The sequence below is a fragment of the Amphiprion ocellaris genome, chromosome 11 (assembly GCF_022539595.1).
Source record: "Amphiprion ocellaris isolate individual 3 ecotype Okinawa chromosome 11, ASM2253959v1, whole genome shotgun sequence".
Classification (NCBI taxonomy): domain Eukaryota; kingdom Metazoa; phylum Chordata; class Actinopteri; family Pomacentridae; genus Amphiprion; species Amphiprion ocellaris.
In genome coordinates, this window is record NC_072776.1 from 28,317,474 (window position 1) to 28,338,286 (window position 20,813).

The 20,813-nt window shown below is 37.7% G+C and overlaps 1 protein-coding gene across 1 annotated transcript; it reads right to left on the reverse strand.

Moving 5' to 3' along the window:
• Window positions 1-616: 616 nt before the first annotated feature.
• ttf2 (transcription termination factor, RNA polymerase II) lies at window positions 617-20,506 on the reverse strand. The gene is made up of 23 exons (XM_023289892.3): window positions 20,376-20,506; window positions 19,989-20,094; window positions 18,546-18,632; window positions 17,422-17,491; window positions 15,709-16,566; window positions 14,620-14,740; window positions 14,224-14,406; window positions 13,958-14,115; window positions 13,442-13,523; window positions 10,722-10,847; window positions 10,454-10,604; window positions 9,025-9,130; window positions 8,635-8,819; window positions 7,811-7,964; window positions 7,204-7,295; window positions 6,822-6,907; window positions 6,307-6,449; window positions 5,522-5,701; window positions 4,607-4,665; window positions 4,085-4,238; window positions 2,473-2,555; window positions 1,835-1,909; window positions 617-1,567 (listed from the first exon to the last, which is right to left on the reverse strand). The coding sequence occupies exons 1-23, from the start codon at window positions 20,401-20,403 to the stop codon at window positions 1,423-1,425; spliced, it is 3,432 nt and encodes a 1,143-aa protein (XP_023145660.2). The 5' UTR covers window positions 20,404-20,506; the 3' UTR covers window positions 617-1,422.
• Between the last annotated feature and the right edge of the window lie 307 nt (window positions 20,507-20,813).

Genomic DNA, 20,813 nt, shown 5'->3' on the forward strand with positions numbered 1-20,813 from the left:
TGTCTATATGTGTTTCAACTTCAAGCTAATTCTTACACATTTCCTGACTATACGCATTATAAGACTAAATCAACTCTTAAAAAATAACTATAACATATAAATTCTATTAGCGGCCTCTTGTGTTGTGTATTTAGATATTAAAGTCAAAATTCCGATGTTTCATAAAGGCATCACGAACCCCTGGATTTATGTCTGGCAAACACTATTAAAATCTCTGCAGACATGTTGGACTGCTGTCAGAGAAATAAGTCAGTGAAAAAATCTCATAATCAACATGACCACAAATTCATACTTTTAAAAATGCATAATCTGTTGCACATTGTTTTGCTTAGCCTGAACTATTTGCACTGTATTCTTTATGTAGATATATTTTGTACACTAAGAAACAGTCTTTCCGTTTCTCTGCTTGTGCTGCACATGTAGAGATATTGACAATAAAGTTCACTTTGACTTAAGCATACAAACCTAAACTAATTCACAAATCTGTTCATGTTTCCATTCTTCGGTGTCCAAGGTATATTTCAAATAAACACAATCAAATCAGGAGATGCACATCTTCAAAAGTACAATGTGAGCAGATTATTTTTTGACAAGAAAAACTACAATGCAGCTTGACTTCATTTCCAAGAACAATTTAATTATGAAGTGTTTTCAGTTTCCTGTTCAAAAGACTGAATGCAGCAAGTTTAAATCATGTCAACAGAAATACAGCTATATACATGATACTTTAAAATACATTTGAAAACACACAGTTAACGGAAATAAATTCTATCAGAAGAACAAATCAAAAGAAATATTATATAACCAGAGAAAAATACACTTTTAGTGCATCTCTGATTAGAAATTAAATAAAATATGTTCTTTGAGGATATATGCAAACATACATGTAAAAATATTGCCACACTTAATGTAGCATATGGCGTAAACACAGGAATATGTGTAATAAAGCACAATTTAAGACAAAAAAAACTGTAAGCGCGCTTAATCTGTGTCTCATAGAATACACGAAATGCAGGATGATGTTAGTGTGGACATGCATTTTGATTCCTGTCTGTATATAACACTATCTGCAGTTTCAGGAAACTTCCCTCGGGACAAACTCAGGAAATGTAGGCTATCAAACTCAAATCTGCTGTTTGGAGTAATCCAACAACAGTGCTGCAATAACTGCTAGAGGAAATGGCTAGACAGTCTCTTAAAAATTAATAAAATAAACTGATGATCAACAAGTCAACATTTCTGGCTTAAAGTAAAAAGTAAGGCCAAACAAACTAGCATCTAATGTTTAGGCAATTTTCTTACCTCAATCTTTCGAGGTTACTTCAAGATTTCTCCAGACATATACCTTAATACAAACATAAATACACAAATGTATGTGTGAATAAATAGCTGAGTGTTTGACAGCGGCAGCAATCTCCCGTCTCAGACACCAAAAATGATTCTGAGATCAGCCAGAGAGAGCTTAGAGAGGGTGCTTCCTGTTCCCGACAGCACATTGTGGGCCAACTCTTTCTTCTTCGTCTGCAGTGTGGAAATCTTCTCCTCCACTGTGTCTTCACACACAAACCTTGAAGCACAAACACAAAATTCTTAACACAAATACAATGAATTTCCATATTTTAATGACAAACAAGGCATTTTACTACCCCCAGGAGTAGACATAACAATAAAGATGCATATGGCAGAAAAAGAAATTTGAATTTGATCTCCATTTCAAGAAAACTTTAATAGTATTTTGGAGTTCTATCTCGTCACTTTATACCGTCTTTTTCCAATAGCAAGAGAACAATAGATTCTACACGCACATATATAAAATGTCCTGCTGATAAGTTACCTGTGGATGGTGACATCTTTACGTTGTCCAACTCTATAGATTCTATCGCAGGCCTGATCCTCCAAGGCGGGGTTCCTGACAGAGCATTTATGGTTATAAAAACAGCTTTCTGCATGTATGTACATATATACACACACATTCATTTTATACAAACCCTTGTCAGTTTCTAGAATAATTGGCTGTAAATGCTGATGTGAACCAAGAAACTACTAACAACCTATAAGTCATCAATAAAAAGGGTTGGGGAAAAAAATGTCTTTGTTATCCTGATCAAATAAAAATTTTCATTCATTTTTCTGCAAAAAGCAAAAAAACGTTATTTGTGAAGTGTGTACGTGAGCATGTTTTACTTCTGCGTACTTTTACGAAAAATTACATTCGTACACAGTGTAAAAAGGTTATGTCTTTAAATGTTGATTCTTCTGCTTGAAAATGCTCTATAGGTAGCTGAAACAGCCAATGAAAGAGTATAGAGACAGATAATGATGTAATGTTGAAACAATATGAGATTGAAGTACTTTAAGAACAATAACATAAAGAATAAAAAAATCTTTACATCAAGACATGTAGCACAATAAACTAGCTATATCAAGCAGGGGGAAGCAGACGGCATCAATTATACATTTAGTGCATCTCACCAGTGCATGTCGATGAGGAAGAGGTGATTCCCACCAATGAGATTGAGCCCAACCCCTCCAGCACAAAGAGAAACCAGCATCACCTGTGTCATTTGTGTGAAAAAACAATTGCATTAATGGCATATTTCTTCCATTTTTGGCTACATACATTTGAAAACAAAACAAAAAAACAAGTGTTTAGGAGAGGATCAAAATTGCAAAAACAGGACTGTTACATTCTTATTTTAAAAGGTGCCACAGTTTGCTTGTACTCAAATGACCCAATATGTTTATCTCAGAGGTATGAGAAATCTATTGAAAGTATTTTAGTCATCGAAAATTTTTTAAACATTTTAGGTGCTCTACATTATGCTAACTTATATTATTTATTTCTGGCTGTCCTGTCCTCCCATAAATCACTCCCACTCCACCATCACGGAGGATTTTCCTAATTATTTAAATACACTTTGCGGAAATCAAGAGCAAGAAAAGCAAGTTTCTGAAGGCTATAACAAAGATACAGTTGTTTCTTATTTCACACCTTTACTGGGAGGAGCTAAGACATGTATGGGAAGTGAGAAAAATTATAGCATAATAAAAAGCAATATTATTTATTAGCATACATTCTTCTTTCTTGGCATATTGTTTGCATATTTTAGTGCATCAAGGCCACATGGAGCAGAGAAACCACTGCACACTGGAAAAATGTAAATATGTATATAAAACAGATGTATGCAGGCACACTCACTCTTATGCATAAACATAACACAGCTGCAACTCTTGTTTCACAGTCGCATTATTTCTCACTATTTCTGATTTATTTTTTCCCCACTTTAAATAAATGTTTATCCTGCCTTTTTGTTTTTGTAGAACAGTCACAGTTGCATTTCACATTATGAGCATGTGAAAAATAAAAAAATTAATGAATCCTGATCATAAAATGACATTGCAGCGCATTACATCACCTATGTGCATTTGTGTGCATAATCATGCACATATACAAAAAGATCCTACTGAGCTAGCTCATAATTAATCAGCTCTATTGTCCTATTGCAGGGTCAAAAGCTTCACAGGATCCCTTTAATGAACACTTCTACTATTAACACATTTTTAATGAGCTCATGTCATGTAAATTTACAGATTTATAATTGTATTTTTTGGGTCCACTGGAATATGTTTGCATGCTTTAATGTTCAAAATGCAGATTATTTTTTCTCACACTGGACATCTGGACTACGAGGAAGCTGCTCATTCTTTGTTTGAGGGTGTGGCCAAACTAGTTACAAGGCAAGAATTATGCAACTGTATTGCAAGGTGATGTAAATAAGTAACGGAAGAAAAGCCTGGACTTTAAAAAGCTGTTTCAGACAGAAAAGGAGCAACATTTTCTTTGGAAGAGATTATCTCCTTTTGGTGTGGACTTCTAAGTTTTAAGAACGTTTACATGCAAAAAAAAAAAAAAAAAAAAGAAATGCTCTAACACAAAACGACAGTAACCCCCCCCACCCCCACCCCCCAAAAAAATTGGACTTTTTAATACAGTTTGTCAGAGGCTTTACTGTTATATGGCATTCTTACTTCTATTATTGTAAACATGGTAACAGTTTTTTGTTTTAGGGGTAGAAAGATCTACCTGTGGTCCTTTAGGATTAGTGTTAAATTCCTCCACCAGGTCCATGCGATGTTTAGGGTTGACAGTCCCATCAATGACACCGTATCTCAGGCCCATCTGACGTAGATGAACGGCCACAATGTGCAGCATGCTGGTCCACTGGGACACGATCACACTGCAGGATACCAGGCAGGAGACAAAATGTTGATTAGAAGGTAAGATTGGAGGGTCCTCTTGAGCCACTTGCAGATTAACAAGTTAATTAATGCACATTTTCTGAATATGAATGACACAAACAGATAATAACACACTTTTCCTCAGCAGATTGAGAAGCCCATCATGTGCTCAGAACATTTGAACTTTATATCACCAACAAAACACTATGCTGAGAAAGGCTGAATAACACAGTCAAGTGCTACAACAGCTACGACGGACTGGACGTTTTGGTGAGACTGATTTGGTAAAAGAATGTGTTGACTAAAGAACATATAGAATACTAGCAGAAAAAACTACATGGGACATGAATATGTAACGTTGCTTTACCTTTTCTGATCATCACTCTTCTGTCTAATTGCCTTCAGCTCAGACACGATAGCAGAAATCTGTAAATTTGAGGAAGAAGAATTATATAACTTTATTGCTCATTTCATAAAACAGTAATAATCATAATAAAAACTTCACTTGTAGAACTTTTTGAAAACAAGCTTACAGAGTGCTTTAGAACAAGACAAATATCAAATTAGAAAACTAATTGTACAAATACATAAGACAACAAAAACAAGATTAAATAGTTAGGTCAAGTCAAGAAAATAGATTTCTATAGCCCATTTAAGACAACAGCTGCTGAACCAAAGTGCTTTCATGTAAAAAAAAAAAAAAAAAAAGGACGATCGGCATCACAAAAATTCCCTAACAAGACTAAACACTGCAGTTACGACCCTGTAGGGTTATTTAAGGTGTGGTTATACCTGAGAAATGTACATATTAGGAATTAAACACTTCAAAAGGCTATTTGAAACAGTAGTGTACTTGACGACAATACATTTTAAGATGACACATATTAGTTTTTTCTATCACTAAGCACAGACTTAAACTTGCTGTATCGCACACTTTCCTTTCATAGAAGGGATAAAAAAAAAACATCACCAGGTATGTTGCATATTTTCCCTGGGCTCATGACAAAGAGTTTTTAAATTATGAATTATGAAATTATGTAACATATCATTATGCCTCATCAGCAATAAAAGCTGAACTTGTGTCTGTCATGTGATTCTTGTGTACTTTCAGAAATATGTAGAGAGCAGAAAGAGGCTGCAACCGATGGCAACCGATCCCTTTAAATAACCAGTGACTTTTCCTGATTTCAACCATTTTTCCTGCTATTAAAGCCACTTGTTACGTTCCTTTCGGCAGCCAACAGCAGGACACATTTTCACATATAACAGTGACGCTGCCCACCTTGGTGCTTTCACTGGTGTCTTCAAACAGCTTTGAGGCAAAACGGGTTCCATTAAGGGTCACGGTGTCTTTAGGATCAGGGCCCGATGCTGAAGGGCTGGAGGAGAGCGACAGAGCGTTGAGCTGCTCCTCCAGAGACAAAACAATCCCATCACCCTGCAGCTCTGAAGAGTCGAGTGTCTGAGCAGAGAGTGGAGAGGACAAAGGGGGAAATTAATGAATGCTTCTGTGTATTATGCAGTTGGTCTGTGTGTGAATTTAGGTCGTGAGCCTTTCTCTTTCATTAAGGACAAGCACTGTCAGAACATAAGATATGTTACATAGGAAATTCTTGAAACAGGTACTGCTCAGAAAAAACAAATAACATAACATAGGAAATGCAGTGCCTAAAAAGTAGAAAAGCAATAAGATATAAGTAAGATTCAATGCTGAAATGAATTAAGTGAGCTCAAATAAGGCTAGAATAGAATTGCATTAGCAGTAATGCTGACAATTGTACTGAGATAATAACTAATATCACACATCATAATGAAATATTGCACCTGAAAAATGAGATGATAATGAAACTATGAACTATTGCAAATGAAAAGATATGCTACACATGACACAGAAACTAATATTGTACAAACTATTGACAAAGGTAACATTGCAAATTACACTGAAATTATTGTTTAGATCCAAGTGTCTGATGTTTACACTGTTATTCCTGCAGAAAGTAGAGGAGTTACACAGTTTGACGGCCACTAGTACAAAAACTGGTAGAAAACAGGAGAGTGTGAGTTTGCCTTCTTCACAAGTGAGAGGTGACAGCAGCACTGTCGGAGGCGCAGCAGCAAAGACAGGATGTGGACGGTGCTGGACGCCTGTGGAGGCTGCTGAGAGCTGGACAGAGGTGGGTCAGACTGGGACATACCGAACTCCTGGGCCACTGGACAGAAGGAACACAAATGTTGATATACCAATGCTAAATTACTGATCAAATCTGACCTAAAAGGCAAAAATGTCTGATTTAATATAGCCCAAACGGAAAGTTCTCAGTTCTTTTATTTAATTTTTGGATTTTGCACATAATTTTATAGATATAGCTTTCCAGAAAACAACAATTCTAAATCAAACTCTTCTACAACAAAAAGAAAACATCTTTTAAAAGTCAAAAATCAAAACGTATGATTGCAAACAATTTTTTTTATAATCAGCATTGAGGTACAAATATAATCCAATAAGTTAAACCTGGTACAACAATCAGTGCCGTATTCATAAGTTTAGCTGAAAATGGTACAACAGTAAGCTGATATTTTACCTTTCTCAAAAGGATTGGAAGTGGAAGATTTTCCCTTGCTAACATTATTTCCTTCATGTCTCTTCAGGTAATTCTGCAGAGTTGATCTAGAGGAAAAGACCACAAATCCAGTATCATTTTATACTTCTTAAATGGTCTTTCTCCTGTATAAAGGAAGGCTAAACAGAAACCCATCGATGTTTAAGCAGTGTCCAGTTTAAAAGCGGAGCATTAATATCTTTAATTTGTAGTGACATCTGATAAAAACTAAATCGTAGGAATTAAAAATTTGACAAATATCAAATAAAACAATAAGAATATAAAGCATTAAAAATTTAAAAGCATTGCTACTTGCAATCAGAGCAGCATTTTATTTTAATAAAAAGGCAAGGTGTTGTATTACCTTGACTGGGCAAAGACCACATCATACACAGACTTTTCATCCTCGGAGAGTTTGAGTCGATGCACCTCACAAGTCCGATCAGGAAGAGACACCTGAAACATTCAACGTTTCACCTCAGCCAGAATCGAGTTAAATCAAACAACACAATTTCAGTGGCTCAACAAACTCTTAATTAGCTTTGATGACTCTGCTATCATTTAAAATCAATCAAACACTGATGTGTTGCCATTAAGCCAGATCTTTTCTTTTTCTTTTTTTAAGTTTATTTAATAAAGACATTGCTCACTAATGAAGATCAGTATAAAAAAACAAGAGGTAAACACGCTGGATTATAGCAAAATCACAAATTTATGTTCTTCGTCCCCCGACAGCTAACAAAAACAAAACCTTTTCAAGAGATAATATATGGATAAAAATGCATAAGTAAAAAAAGACAGTGTACAATATTTAACTTACCAATTTTAAAGTGATCACAGATCTGATTTTTCTTAAGCCAGTGTTTCAGATGGGTTTTAAAACTGGGCTATGTTGAGTTTCTTCTTACAGCAAGCTATTCCAATATTTACAGCCTATTCTAGCATTTCCTTTTGTGAGTGTGTGTTTCTACCAGTGGTTTTCCTGTGGAGTCCATCTGGTCTTTAGTTCGTCGTAGTAGCAGCGTCCTCGTCAGAATGTTGAGTCTCTCTCTGCCTCTCTTGGAGCCGTTATCCACCTGAGCTTTCCACAGTTTGTATTCATCAAACGGAGAACAGTGAAGAAACCTGATGAAGATGAAACGGTGAATGTAAAGAATCTCATCTTGACTTCACCGCAATGAAGACGCATTCATATTAGCAGTTTCAAAAAAAGACTTCAGTCCAATCATTTTCAGCTATTATCAACAAAAAAAAGCATCATTTCATTAATTCATTCAATGTTGCTTTAGAGAATGTGAGCAAATGTTGACTTGGAATATGTTAAAAAATGACCATCCCTGATGTTCAGCCTTTTCTTTTGCGAAATGCTATTTTTCTGCACCACAATGAAAATTTTACTGCAGTATGTTAGTCTGATATTACTGTCAAAAAGTAATAAACTGATTTCAGTCAATGAAACTGTGAAACTGAGATGAGTTAGTGTGAACTTGTGGCCACTTGTAAACCACATTATGGTCATAACTCCTGAATTGTGAGGAAAAACACATGGATCCAAGACAGAACCAAATCCCCTGAAGTCAGATTTGCACTTGAATCGATTCTGAATTAAACGTATGGCCATTTTTTTTTTGCTCCATTGTAGTTTTTGTCCTGCTTGCATGATTTATTTTGTTAGATTTGTTATTAGAAACACCTTCCATTGAGAACCACACGTGTTCAGCGTGCAACACAAGAGAGGAAGCAGTTCAGCCAGGTAGCATTTTTAAAGCTCTTGCATTGACAGTTTTTTTCTTACTTGAGCAGTGAGTACATGTCCAGCAGGTTGTTCTGGATGGGTGTACCAGTGACAGCCCAGCGGGCTCCAGCCCTCAGCTGACAGACAGCCATGGAAGTCTGCACTTTTGGATTTTTGATGTTGTGGGCCTCATCGAGAACCACCCGGGCCCAGGCCACTCTCAGAAGAGGACCTGAATGTGAAGGCTGAAGAAAAATGACATCAAGTTTGTGTACGTTTTTTAGTTTCGAAATCATAAAACACGTTTTTTTGTTTGTTTTTTTTATACCTAAAAAACACCAAATGTATCATCATCAAGCTTCTTCAGTGTAACTTTCTGTTTGTGACTTAAAGCTGCACTCATAGATTTTGCTTTATGTAGTTTATTTAGTAAATACAGCTTTTACTTACCACATCATCAGGATCCTTGCTGGGTTTATCAGCCTCCTCCTTCTGGACTGGGACCTCCTTAGAGACCAGACTGTATGTGGTCACCACCACATCATAATCCGCCAGCCTGATGGGGCACATTCACAAAACTGTATTTAGATTGTATGTGCTTCAATTGTCCGCCAGACGAGAAGAATGGATGGCCAATCAAGATCTGGGATGCATTTATTACAACTGTAAATAGATATTTGACACTCAAAAGTGTCAAGAACATTAACTTCTTCAGCACATACAAAACTCTCCCTATGGTTACAGATCCATAACCGTTCTGACGGTTTTAGTTTGAGACCACTAAATGGACTAAAAATCAGGGCTTGGTGACAGTTTAATATCAACAGTTGATTTTTAGTCGAAAAGGATCGTGGTCACATAAATATCAAATCAAGTTTACTTACAGAGCATATGATGTACAAACTTCTGAAATTAAAACTTGTCGGAAGGGGTAGAAAGCTTGCTGTCTTCCCAAAATGGATAAAACTACACCATTTATCAGGGATAGAAACTGTAAAAACAAATAATTGTCTGACTTTGACCTTTCTGACAGTCCTTGAACAACTCATTTGTGATGTGATGTTTGGTCAGGAAATTTAACCAAGTCTAAGCTTAAATTTGTGATAAATCATCAAAATCACTTTATTCTATATGTCTTATTTAAAAATTTGTCAAAACTAAACAGTTTCTGTAAAAATAAAAGAAAAATTCTGAGCTTTTCTGCACAATGGGGAGGCTATTCATGACGCATCTGTGACGCAACGGTCAAGTGATAAAAATTCAGAACTTTTTAGCTGAACTGCAGGCAGTGTTTACACAGAGCACATACAAGAAATGTACAGAAGCCAGTATCTTGTTTTCCATCATTTGTAACACCTTTGGGCACTTACATAAAAGTTGTATATGTCAATTAAATAAATTTACCTTTAGTTTTTTTTTTTGTTTGTTTGTTTTTAGTGATATATGGCATTATTACTTTGTTATACTGTCTAAAAGACATTTTTGAGGTTTCCTTATTTGTTGTCATGGTTGTGCTGTTTCCATAGAGGTGCAGGACTTTATACTGCAGTGAAAAATGAGCCCACAGTGTGTGATACCAAGAAACCATTTAATCAAGGTCAGAGATGCTTAGTGGGTAGAAATGTCAACAGTGTATCTGTGTGCAAGACAATTTTGCTCCTAATGTGGTTTTGTATGGCCTCTATGACATACATTTTAATGTGTAATTGGTTGGTATAAAGGTAAATGAAGCAAACACAAAACTCTCACAATAGGAACTTTGTGTTGCAACAAAGAGAGAAAAGAGGATGTGACTGCACTGTTCTAGAAACAGAAACAGAATGCAAAGGGGTACAGGTGGGTATTTGTTTATGTGTGAATGTCGGCATGGTTTTCTCACACTTTGGCACTTTTCTCGCGGTTGGGTCCATGGTACAGGTACACAGTCAGCCTTCCTGTCTTCACATGTCTCTCAATCTCCTTCTTCCAGTGGTGAATCAGGGAGGCAGGACAGATGATCAGAGTGCCTTTAGAGACCACAAGGCTGGAGTCTGGATGATAAACAGGCAAATATCACACACAAAAAGAGATGTTGTGTAATTTAAACACAAGTGATCTAGCTGTGTTTTATCTGACCCACTGAAACTGTGATAAAAGGTTCTAGCTACCAGTTTTGGATATCCAAGTCTCCAGCTTCTTCTCTTCCTTCTTTCCATCTTCTTCTTTAGCCTTGATCTTCTTGGCCAGTATGAGAGCAATCATGGTCAGGGTCTTCCCCAAACCCATGTCATCGGCTGAATCCAAAAAGAGTAAGATTCAGATCACAAGTACAAGAGGAAATAAAAACAAAAAAGAAAAAAATAGAAATTGCAATGTGATGTTTCACAGACACCCCACAGAGCAGTTCTTCTCTTTGTCATGCAGACATCAAATTACATCTAATTTTAGTTTCATTTAACCAGGGAAACTCATTGAGATTTAGTGTCTTGTGTAAGAGCATCTTGGCCTTGACAGTCAAAAACAAATTTTAGAGATCACAGACATACACACATATAACAATTTTAAAAAGAGTCAAGTGAAAGTTCAGAGTATGCTACAATATGAAAAAACAAACTATAAATGATAATACTGAGGTAATGTATATCAACGTAAACATGTTAAGTCTAGTCAAGAGTTGCTTTAATTTGGAAAATTTAAGAGAAATGTCTTTTGTTTTTTCAAAAATGAATTCCTGGCTAACTGAGCAATTTTGCATAGTTTTCACTGTGAACTGTTTTTTATTGAACCAAACTGATTGGCCCGGGTTTTCTTTGCATTTAAACCAACAGTAAAATCCTAAATACCAGCTAAGGAAGCTAAATCTTGTAGAAAAGCTGATAGAAATTGAGGCTTCCATAATAAATACAACTCAGTGGCTTGTTTCAACCTCTAAACAGTGTTTAAAATGAAGCACAGGTAAAAAAGTTTTGATGAAGAATAGCAACAAACAATGTCAGGTTGAACCCTTAAACCACATATCTCTGCTCCACACTTCTGTCCTATTAGTCTTCATTGTAAACCCTAAAATAAATATCACGTATGTAGGATCCACCAGCCATTATTACACAGTGGAACTGGACAAGAACAGATTTTGTCTGTCCCTTTCCAGCCCTGGGTTTAACACCTTCACAGCCACAGACTTGGGACGGGGCTTGCTTTGATCAGTGGAGCCGAGACACCAAGACACTGCAAGCAAGATGCTTTCCAGATCTGGTACGAGGATGCAAAGCAACGAATCAGTAGGAGAGCACCAGATCAGACTTTAAAGGATTCCCCTACACAGACCTCCAGGACGTAAATTAGGCCTGTCTCAGCCAGGAGACAGGTTTAAACCCCCAGCCACTATCAGGCCTTCCAAGGGACCAAACGGTAGCCAATACACATTTGGACTGATTCCTGAGCCATTGAAGGGGGGCTCAGGAACCTGGATGACAAGTTCAAAGGCATTCCACTCACTGAAAAAGGAGCTCTGCGCTCTCGTTAGAACCAGCAAAGACAATCATCTCACAATTCTGGACTCAACTCCTCTTTATGTACATCCATCTCACATAACAAATGAACTTTTCAATGACTTCATGGTGATTCGACACCTTGCCTTGCCTTGAGTATTTTATTCCTCCTGATTAGTATCAATATGATAGCTCATAACATGTCTGTCATTCACATGATCATATTAGGTATCGTTCTGATCCCCTGTCTGTCAGTAACGCACCTAGATAAATCATGTTCACCAAATTACAATATTTTTGGAGTTACAGACACCACAAAAATTCCCTGAAAATGTAACTCTGTGAGGGACATCTGGACATCAGCCCTCCCTGAAGGAGGATGTACCAGACCCCTACTGAGTTAATGATATGCAAAGGTCCACTTTAAAAGACATCTGAAAGCACCACTTGGAGTCCTCCTCTACCATCAGAGGCTTCCAACCCAAGAGTCCTCCTTTACCATCAGAACAATCCTTGACCATTGGGTCCTCCTATCTGAGAACAATCCATCGTTCCGAGGCTCCACTCTGTCCACCGCTGTTCTGACCCACATCAACAAAGGCCAATCAGACCATTCACCAAGGCAGCATCATCAGCATCACCAGAATCGGCATCAGCATCAGCTCATCATCATCACGGCATGCAAGTACCTTTCAGTCACTGGAACTTGGTGCAACTTTCCCAAATTATCATTTCAAAGACACAATTTACAGGCTAAGAAATTAGCCTACTTATCAAACTGACAGCTGCTTTCAGGTGTGGTCTCTTTATCCCTTTCCCTCAGAACACCATATTGCAAGCGTAATATTTAATCCCAGTGTTCCGTTAAAATATGATGTTCTCTTCCTTCCTTTTCCCATCATTCATATTTCACCATCCTTTTTGTTTTGTGTTGTTGTTCATCTTAATGTGTGTTATTGTTGTTGTTGTTGTTATTGTTAGTTTAGTTTAATAAATGTACATAAATATAAGTTCAGTGCCTCAATTGTTTTGTTGTTCACAATTTGGTCCCTAACTTGTATAGATTCCAGCTACCTCAATTTTATACATAACCTGTGAAGCTAAATAATTCCCCTTACCATCCCTGAAGCTCTTCTTGATAGCGCAACAAGAAGTATTTCATATGTTGGATTATTATCTCTGTCTAATCTAAATACTTCGCTGGTCGAATATCAGGTAGACTATGTAATAATTCTGCATAAAACCCTTAACCCCATTTAAACAAACATTTACCCTACATTTTATACATTGGTGGAGAAACATTATTAATAATCTTACAGTTATAATTGGTTGAGAAACTATTTAACCCTTACAAACATATACTAAGAAATCCTACACGTATCACTAATTTACGAACTTACCCAGAATTCCTCCACAGGGATTCTGTGTTTCCCTCCAGAGCAGCCAGGCCAAAGCTCTCCTCTGATGGGCCAAGAGCGACACCTGACCAGCCAATCACAAGAGGGCAATGTTAATAGAGTCCAATCAAAAGACGACAGAGGCTTCATCCATTTCAAATTGACAGGAATTTGTTCTGGAAGAGAACAGCTTTCAAAAGAAATAGCGAATATACTATAAATAAAAGTATGTAGACACTTGAGGATTATGAACATATGTGTTTTTAGAACATGCTTATCACAAAGTATGAGCATTAATCTGCTAAAATAAGAGCCTCCACTTTTGTATTTCACAAAATGACTGAGTCTGGAGAACTGTCATTTTTTAACAGCCAAGTATGTGGACAAGAGTATCCATCTGCAACAATAAGGTGAAAGATCAATCCTTGACATTTTATTTAATTGTATGATTTGTGGTGTCAGACTTTATGACTGAATGACTGACGAAAAAGCACAATAGTGAGTGAAGGGGTGTCTAACCTTGATGCCTTTGGGATCTGCTGCTTCGGCCTCAGCGTCAGGACATGACTCCAGGGATTTGTGGAGATGGTCGATGGCCTCACAGGTGGCATTTTTCACTGCCAGCAGACGGTCCTCAGTCATCCTGCCACCATAAAAGGCCTGAGCCTGTGGGTTTGCTGGAAACATGAAGGATGAAGGATTTACTATGTATATACGAAGCACACATACGTTTGTTGAGAGAGAAAGATTGACAGAATTGTCTTCAGTCTCCCCTTTTAGCCTACCTCCATACATCTGGGTGTACCCCTGACTCAGCTGAAGCCCCAGAGAGCTGCCAGACGCCTGGTAATGGGAGGGTCCTGGGGCTGGGGGGGCGGAAAGCAGGATGGTGCCCCCCTGTGGACTGAATGGGTTCATCTGGCTGTTGCTTTTACCCAAGTCACTGCTGTTAGATTCATTCTGGGACTCTGAAAGGGATTTTTACATTCCAATGAGCACACAGAGACATGAATGGACAATTTTACAATGTCAACTTTATGAGACAGCTGTAATTATTTCTCTTGTGAATAGGGCTGGATGACAAGAAACCAAACTGGGAGTCCTAGTGGGATAAGCGGAAAAACACCTAGATGGAGTGTAATCTTTAAAAAACAAATATTACCGAAGAGTGTAACTCTTACCAGGCTGAGAAGCAACAGTGAGACTCAGTGACTCCAGCGCTTCCTCCAGCTCTTTGACCTGCGTCTTCAACCTCTCTCCTTTATCTGGCAGAGCCGCCACATTCACCACAGACAGAGTGGCCTTCAGAGGAAAAAAGAAACAGTGGAAGACAGACAAACAGATACAAATAAAAACAAATACATGGAAAAAGTTTATTTATAAAAAAGAGAAATTCTGCCTCAATCATTTGAAACACCAAGTATCAAGGCTGCAAACTCAAAAGATTCTAGATAGACCAAGTAAAAGTGTGTATTCTGCACACTTTCAATCCAGGAGGGCTGATTTTCTCCAGTGTTACGGCTAAATATTGTCTGTTTTGACATGTTCATTAAAAGGGCTAACTTATTTTGTTGATACGACCATGTCACACTTGCAAAATAATTTCTTATGTGTCAGCCTGGCCCAGTGGTTCTCAATTTTTTTCTGTTGGGTCCCCCCACTATTTGAGAAACACTGGCCTGCCCGATTATCGTGGCCAATATTTGGCATTTTTGTGATTATCGGTAGTGTTATTTTTATTGGCAGATTATCAATAAATTAAATGCTCTAAATCAGGTCTGATGCAGCCTCCTCTCTCTGTCTGTCATCACTCTGTGGTCTCAGAAATGTCTTTCAAGCAGAGACAGCAAACATAAACCAGGAAATTACAGTGGCTAATGCTATGCTAACGGCTAGTTTCTAAGTTAGAATTCAGCCACGGATTAACCTGAAACAGAACCAGCAAACCGATCAATCTCAGTTGATCAGTTATAAACAGGAGAGTCTCCTAATTTAATCACTCCTATTTCTATTGTACATATTCAGTGACAGTAATCCTACTCAATGAAGAAGCCTGGTTATCAATGACAGGTTCTCTGCTATCACATGCTGTGAAAATATTACACATTGGTTCCAAATATCGGTTATCAACCTTTCTTGTTTTCCAATAATCGGCATCAGCCCTAGAAAACCCACATCGGTCAATCCACACAACAAATGACTCGTATTTTTGAAGCTTTACGGCAAAAAATAGCAGCCTGTAGGCCAAATGGATTTGGCCATTAAGTCACCTTTTTCTGTTGCAGCTGAGTGGTGAGCAGGTGATGCAGCCCTCTGGGATCTTCAGCCTGACCTTTGAACTTAGAAGCTGGCTGGAAACCAGGGAAGGTGGTCAGAGTCTTTTGGACAGCAGAAACAGGAGGAGTTTTCTGAGCAGCAGGTTTCACCGACACCAGCAATACATCATCATCACCATCATCATTATAATCCTCTGGGAGGTTTTTGGTTTGACTTGACTCTGACTTTGCTGGTTTGTCAGGTATGTGGTTCTTGGCGGTATTTTGGGAGCTGGATGCAGATTTAGGAGTGCTCTTTTTCACTGTGGGGTCAGTTTGTTTCACCAGAGAGGCTTCACCATCTGCTGGTGTCTGGGGTGAGTTCCTGTGAGGCTCTGGTGCAGTTTGATTCATTTTCTTAGGGAGAACAGTGTTGATGCTGGAGGTAGAAATCTTGTTCTCTGCTTCTCCCTGCTCACAGTGCTTCTCTTCAGCCTTATCTTGTATCGTACCCAATGTTTTTTCCACGTTATTTGCTTTGGAACTGCTGCTGTCTTCATTTGAAACTCTCTTCTTTACCTTCATCCCTGTTGGAAGTTGTTTACCTCTGTAAGTATCCGATGAGTTCAGCTTTCCTTCCTCTTCATCTCTCACTGCACCGACATTCTTCACATTCTCTTTGTGATAACTTTCTCTCTCTTCAGCCCTGTGACGTGCCTCACTGTCTTTCTCCTCACGTCCACCACACTGCATCCTTTTCCACTCAGAGTCCTTATCTGTCTTGCTAGGAGCCTTGAAGGGATTTCGGACAGGTGGAAGGCAGGAGGGATGCAGCTGTGCATCGGATAAAGGGCTTCTCTTTTCTTTCTCTGGCTGCAATGATGAAAGAGAACAGGCATTTTTATAAAAAGGGGTAGAAAGCAGTTTTAAAGAAAGTGATGAGAAACGATCAGTCTCTGAGGAGTAAAAATTGAAGGTATATTTATATGTGAATATACCTTCAATTATTCACATATAATAATTGAAGTGTCTATGTGTCTACATAGACACTTCTTAGAAATAGAAAAATAATCTATTCACTGCAAGCAGTGATTGCTGTTAAGACAAAGGTCAAGATGAACAATGAAGAATTGAACAGAGAATCTTGAGAGTCTGAAACCGTCAAACTTTGTTCAAAAAAATATGTAAAATCTTAATCCAAAATGAAAAGAGTTCGAGATCATTTTTTGAAGGACTACTCATTTAACTGACTAACTGTTGCAGCACTAACCATGCTTTGAAATTTTGTATTTGTGAGTTCACCTTTTTACGTAAATGACTACATACCGATATCAAATGAAAACTCTAGTTTATGATGCAGTTGTACCATTACATCAAAATAGAATATTTATATATGTATTTTGGAGAATTTTTAGTGAACAGTGGTCATAAAGGGAACGTAGAATCAGAGTTTGACATGCAACAAAGACCTGAACTTGCATGAGAAATGTTGTGATTACATGGTCACTGACTTCTGTAGCAATTTTTCAAATCTTCCTCACACTAACACACTTGGTCTCTTTGGACGATGACAGGACTTTAAAATAATGTTAAACAAGTCTGTGATGATTAAACCTCTATTGGTGTCTGGACTGAAGAGTAATAAAAATGTTTTCTAGAGCTAATAGGTCCCAGATGCTGTTGACATCAAAGATATATGAAAAAAAGGTGCATATGGGGAAATCTTACCGCGGTCCAAGGCACGTTTCCACACCATTTCTGGCCTGCTTTTTTACCCGTGATACATCGGTAGAACAACCTGGAAAAAGAGAATAAATTTAGGCCATTTTCAGACATGGGATACGAAACATTGCTGGCTTCTTCAACCTGTAAAGTGAAGCACTTGGTCAAACATACTGTAAGTCACTTTTCCATTAATGTTCCTCATGGCTTTACACAGATACATCCCCTTTGTCATAAGAGATTGGACAGTACATCAAGAGAGTTAGGCGTAATGTACAATAATGCAAGAACTTAAGACTAAATTAAAATCAGTTATGTAACAAATGAAATATCTGCAGCTGATGAACTGTGACTATGTGCAACAGCTAACCTGTCTGAGGTGAAGAAGAACACAGTGCGACTTTAGTTACATCCCGACTGGTCCTGTCTCCACGTCAGGGATCATTTACAATTACAAGTGATGAATAAAATTACTTCTGTTGTTCCAGTTCCATAAATGCGCTCAACTTACTGTCTTTAAACCTGCTCACATGGATCCTGCTGTTGTCTGATGCTGCATGTATTTGATAAGCTCAGAGGAAAGAGTCTTACAAACAGCTGGAAGCAACAAACTTCAGGTCCAGTTAATGTTTCAACCTGGATCACATTCATTAACAGTGAGTCTCATTAATCCAACTTGTCTTCATTGCAGTGAAGTTAGATTTCTATGGAAATGTGGGGTAAAGTGAGTAAGAAAGGTGTTGTTTGGATTTTGACAAGTTGTCTTTGGCATTCTCTGTGATATTTTTGGACCAAAACTGGTGCTGAAATGCATAATAAGCGTCCTCAAACTCAAAGTACGTTGCTTGGATGTGCTTATCCATTAATGCAGTTTTTATGTGTTGTGTTGAAAGCGATACGGAAATGTTACTTAGTCTAACCTATAAAAATTTCCATGCAGCCTTTTAAGAAAAGTGATCAGGATTCTCATTCAGACATGAAGCCAAAACACATCTGAAAGTGGCTACAATTTATTAACTTAAGTGTAAAGCCTCCACAGGAATGAATGTTAATTAAGTGTATTGTAAAATGCATTAGTTACAACAGAAATCTCTTCTTGATTTGGATCATTAAACCACCTGCACACCCACCTGTGGCCCTGGTGTTTTTGATTGTAGGTGAGAGCTTGAAGTTCCACCATGGCATCTTCATGATTGAGGCAGTGAGAAGGTGAGACGCTAAAGAAGAGCATAACCATAATTCAGAACAAAAACGGGAAATGAATCTGTGCAAAAAAAAAAAAAAAATGCTCATTTTGCCAATCAAATTACCTACTAAATAGCCATCAGTTTTAACCTCAGATGGTGGGACAGTGGCAAAAGTCTGACTCAGACACAGGATGTATATATTAATGGCTTACATGAGTGGAATAAAACTGATTTAAATATGATTTGGGGGAAAATATCTAATTGAAATTTACTGGGCCTGCACAGTGGTCCAGCGGTTAGCACCGTCACCTTGTAGCTAGAAGATCCACGGTTTGTATCCCAACCTGGGCCTGGGATCTTTCTGCATGCAGTTTGCATGTTCTCCCAGTGCATGTGTGGGTTTTCGTCAGGTTCTCTGGCTTCCCCCCACAGTCCAAAAACATGCTGAGGTTAACTGATAATTCTAAATTGTCCATAGTGAATGTGAATTTGTTTGTCTCTCTGTGTATCCCTGCGATAGACTGGTGACCTGACCAGGGTGTCCCCTGCCTTTGCCCCAAGTCAGCCAGGATAGGCTCCAATCCCCCTGTGACTGTAATGAGGATTAAGTGGTGTATAAATAATAGATGGATAGATAAAATTTTCTGAACCAATATTGTGATATACAGTTTATAAAGCTTCACTTCAAGAATTATTGTGTAATAAATTTAAGACACGATGGAGCACGAAAATATTAAATTATTATGTGGAGTATCTTCTAAAGCAAATATGGAAATTTACTTGAAGTTGCTTCAAAGAAGTATTTCTTACATTTTTAATGGCATAAGCGATAGAACAAATATCACAAAATCTGTAACTGTGTTAAGTCAAATAAATAAAGTAATTACTGTAAACATAGTCTGACATGCAACTCATTCATTAATCTGGACCAGCACCAAAGTGTGGCACAGTCTGCACTCAAATTAAATAAAGTGTGCTCAAACACACTGTGAAAGGCACATCTGAAACTGCAGGCTTTGCAATACGCTAATTGCACTGTTTCAAATTGTCATTTTGCCATTATATGAAAACCATAAAAGGCATATCAATATGTGCTGAAGAGACAGTAGGCAGATGCAACATATACAAAACCAAATGCTATTCTAGAATTCAAACTCTGAACAGTGACAATCTAACCAGATGTTTCGGTGTGAGAGATTGGGCTCTATTTTAAGGTACTAGATTATTTAGCACATTCAAGAGTGGACTACAACATCCTTGAGGCTTCTTTAGTGAGAGACCAGCAGATTTTTGACAACAATAAGGAATTATAGTACATGCCACTGCTATTATAGTTGTGAGGTTTTTACCCTCTCCTCGTGGTTGACCGTTGCATGATGTAAATACCTGGTTTGCTGACTGAAATCACATCCTTGCTTGTCAACGCAGATGTAAAAGCTGTTGCCTTTATTCGGTCCATCTTTTACTCCCGTCTTTAACATACACACACTGCCTGTGTGAGGACAGAAAGTTGATTAGCCAACTATAGAAATCTTCTACTCACCAAAAGGGAAAAATATGTTTGGTAAGGTAACAGCAAAAGCCAAAAAACCCCCCAAAAAACAAAAAAAAATGGCTAAAGTAAACTGCCTTGTCATATGTGTGTGTGTCATGCACGTTACAAGCGGTTTCCGGGCAAAAAACCTAAACAGAACTTCTGGTAACTACACACAATATCTAACGAACCTCTAGTTTATGGCAAACAATTAAATACCACAATTTTTTACAACTTACCGTGGACGTTACACAAAACCTTCTCCATTGTGCCAACACACTTTCAGTTCAGTTTCAGTTGCTAGGATATCATGTGTCGTCAGATTTTTTTGTATTGGCCAATCGCTGCCGTCAGAAAGCCCATGTGATCTGTGAATTTCAGAATAAATGTTAACGGCGGATTCGATTAATGAAAATCCACCCCCTTTTTTACCATGAAAGTCAAACAGTAATATATGAGGAATATTGGTTGAAACACAAGGAGTTTAATTGTTTTAAAAATTTGAATAAATACACGCACGCTTTAAAAAAAACTTGGTAGCTCTTATTGGGAAATGTCCTGCAAAAAAGCAGTTAAGTCAAAATGCTATTTATACAAGTGCCGCTTATAAATATAATAAAAGCCCATATTTTAAAAGCATTGTAGGTGCTATACACGTTTTTAAAACAAAAAACGGA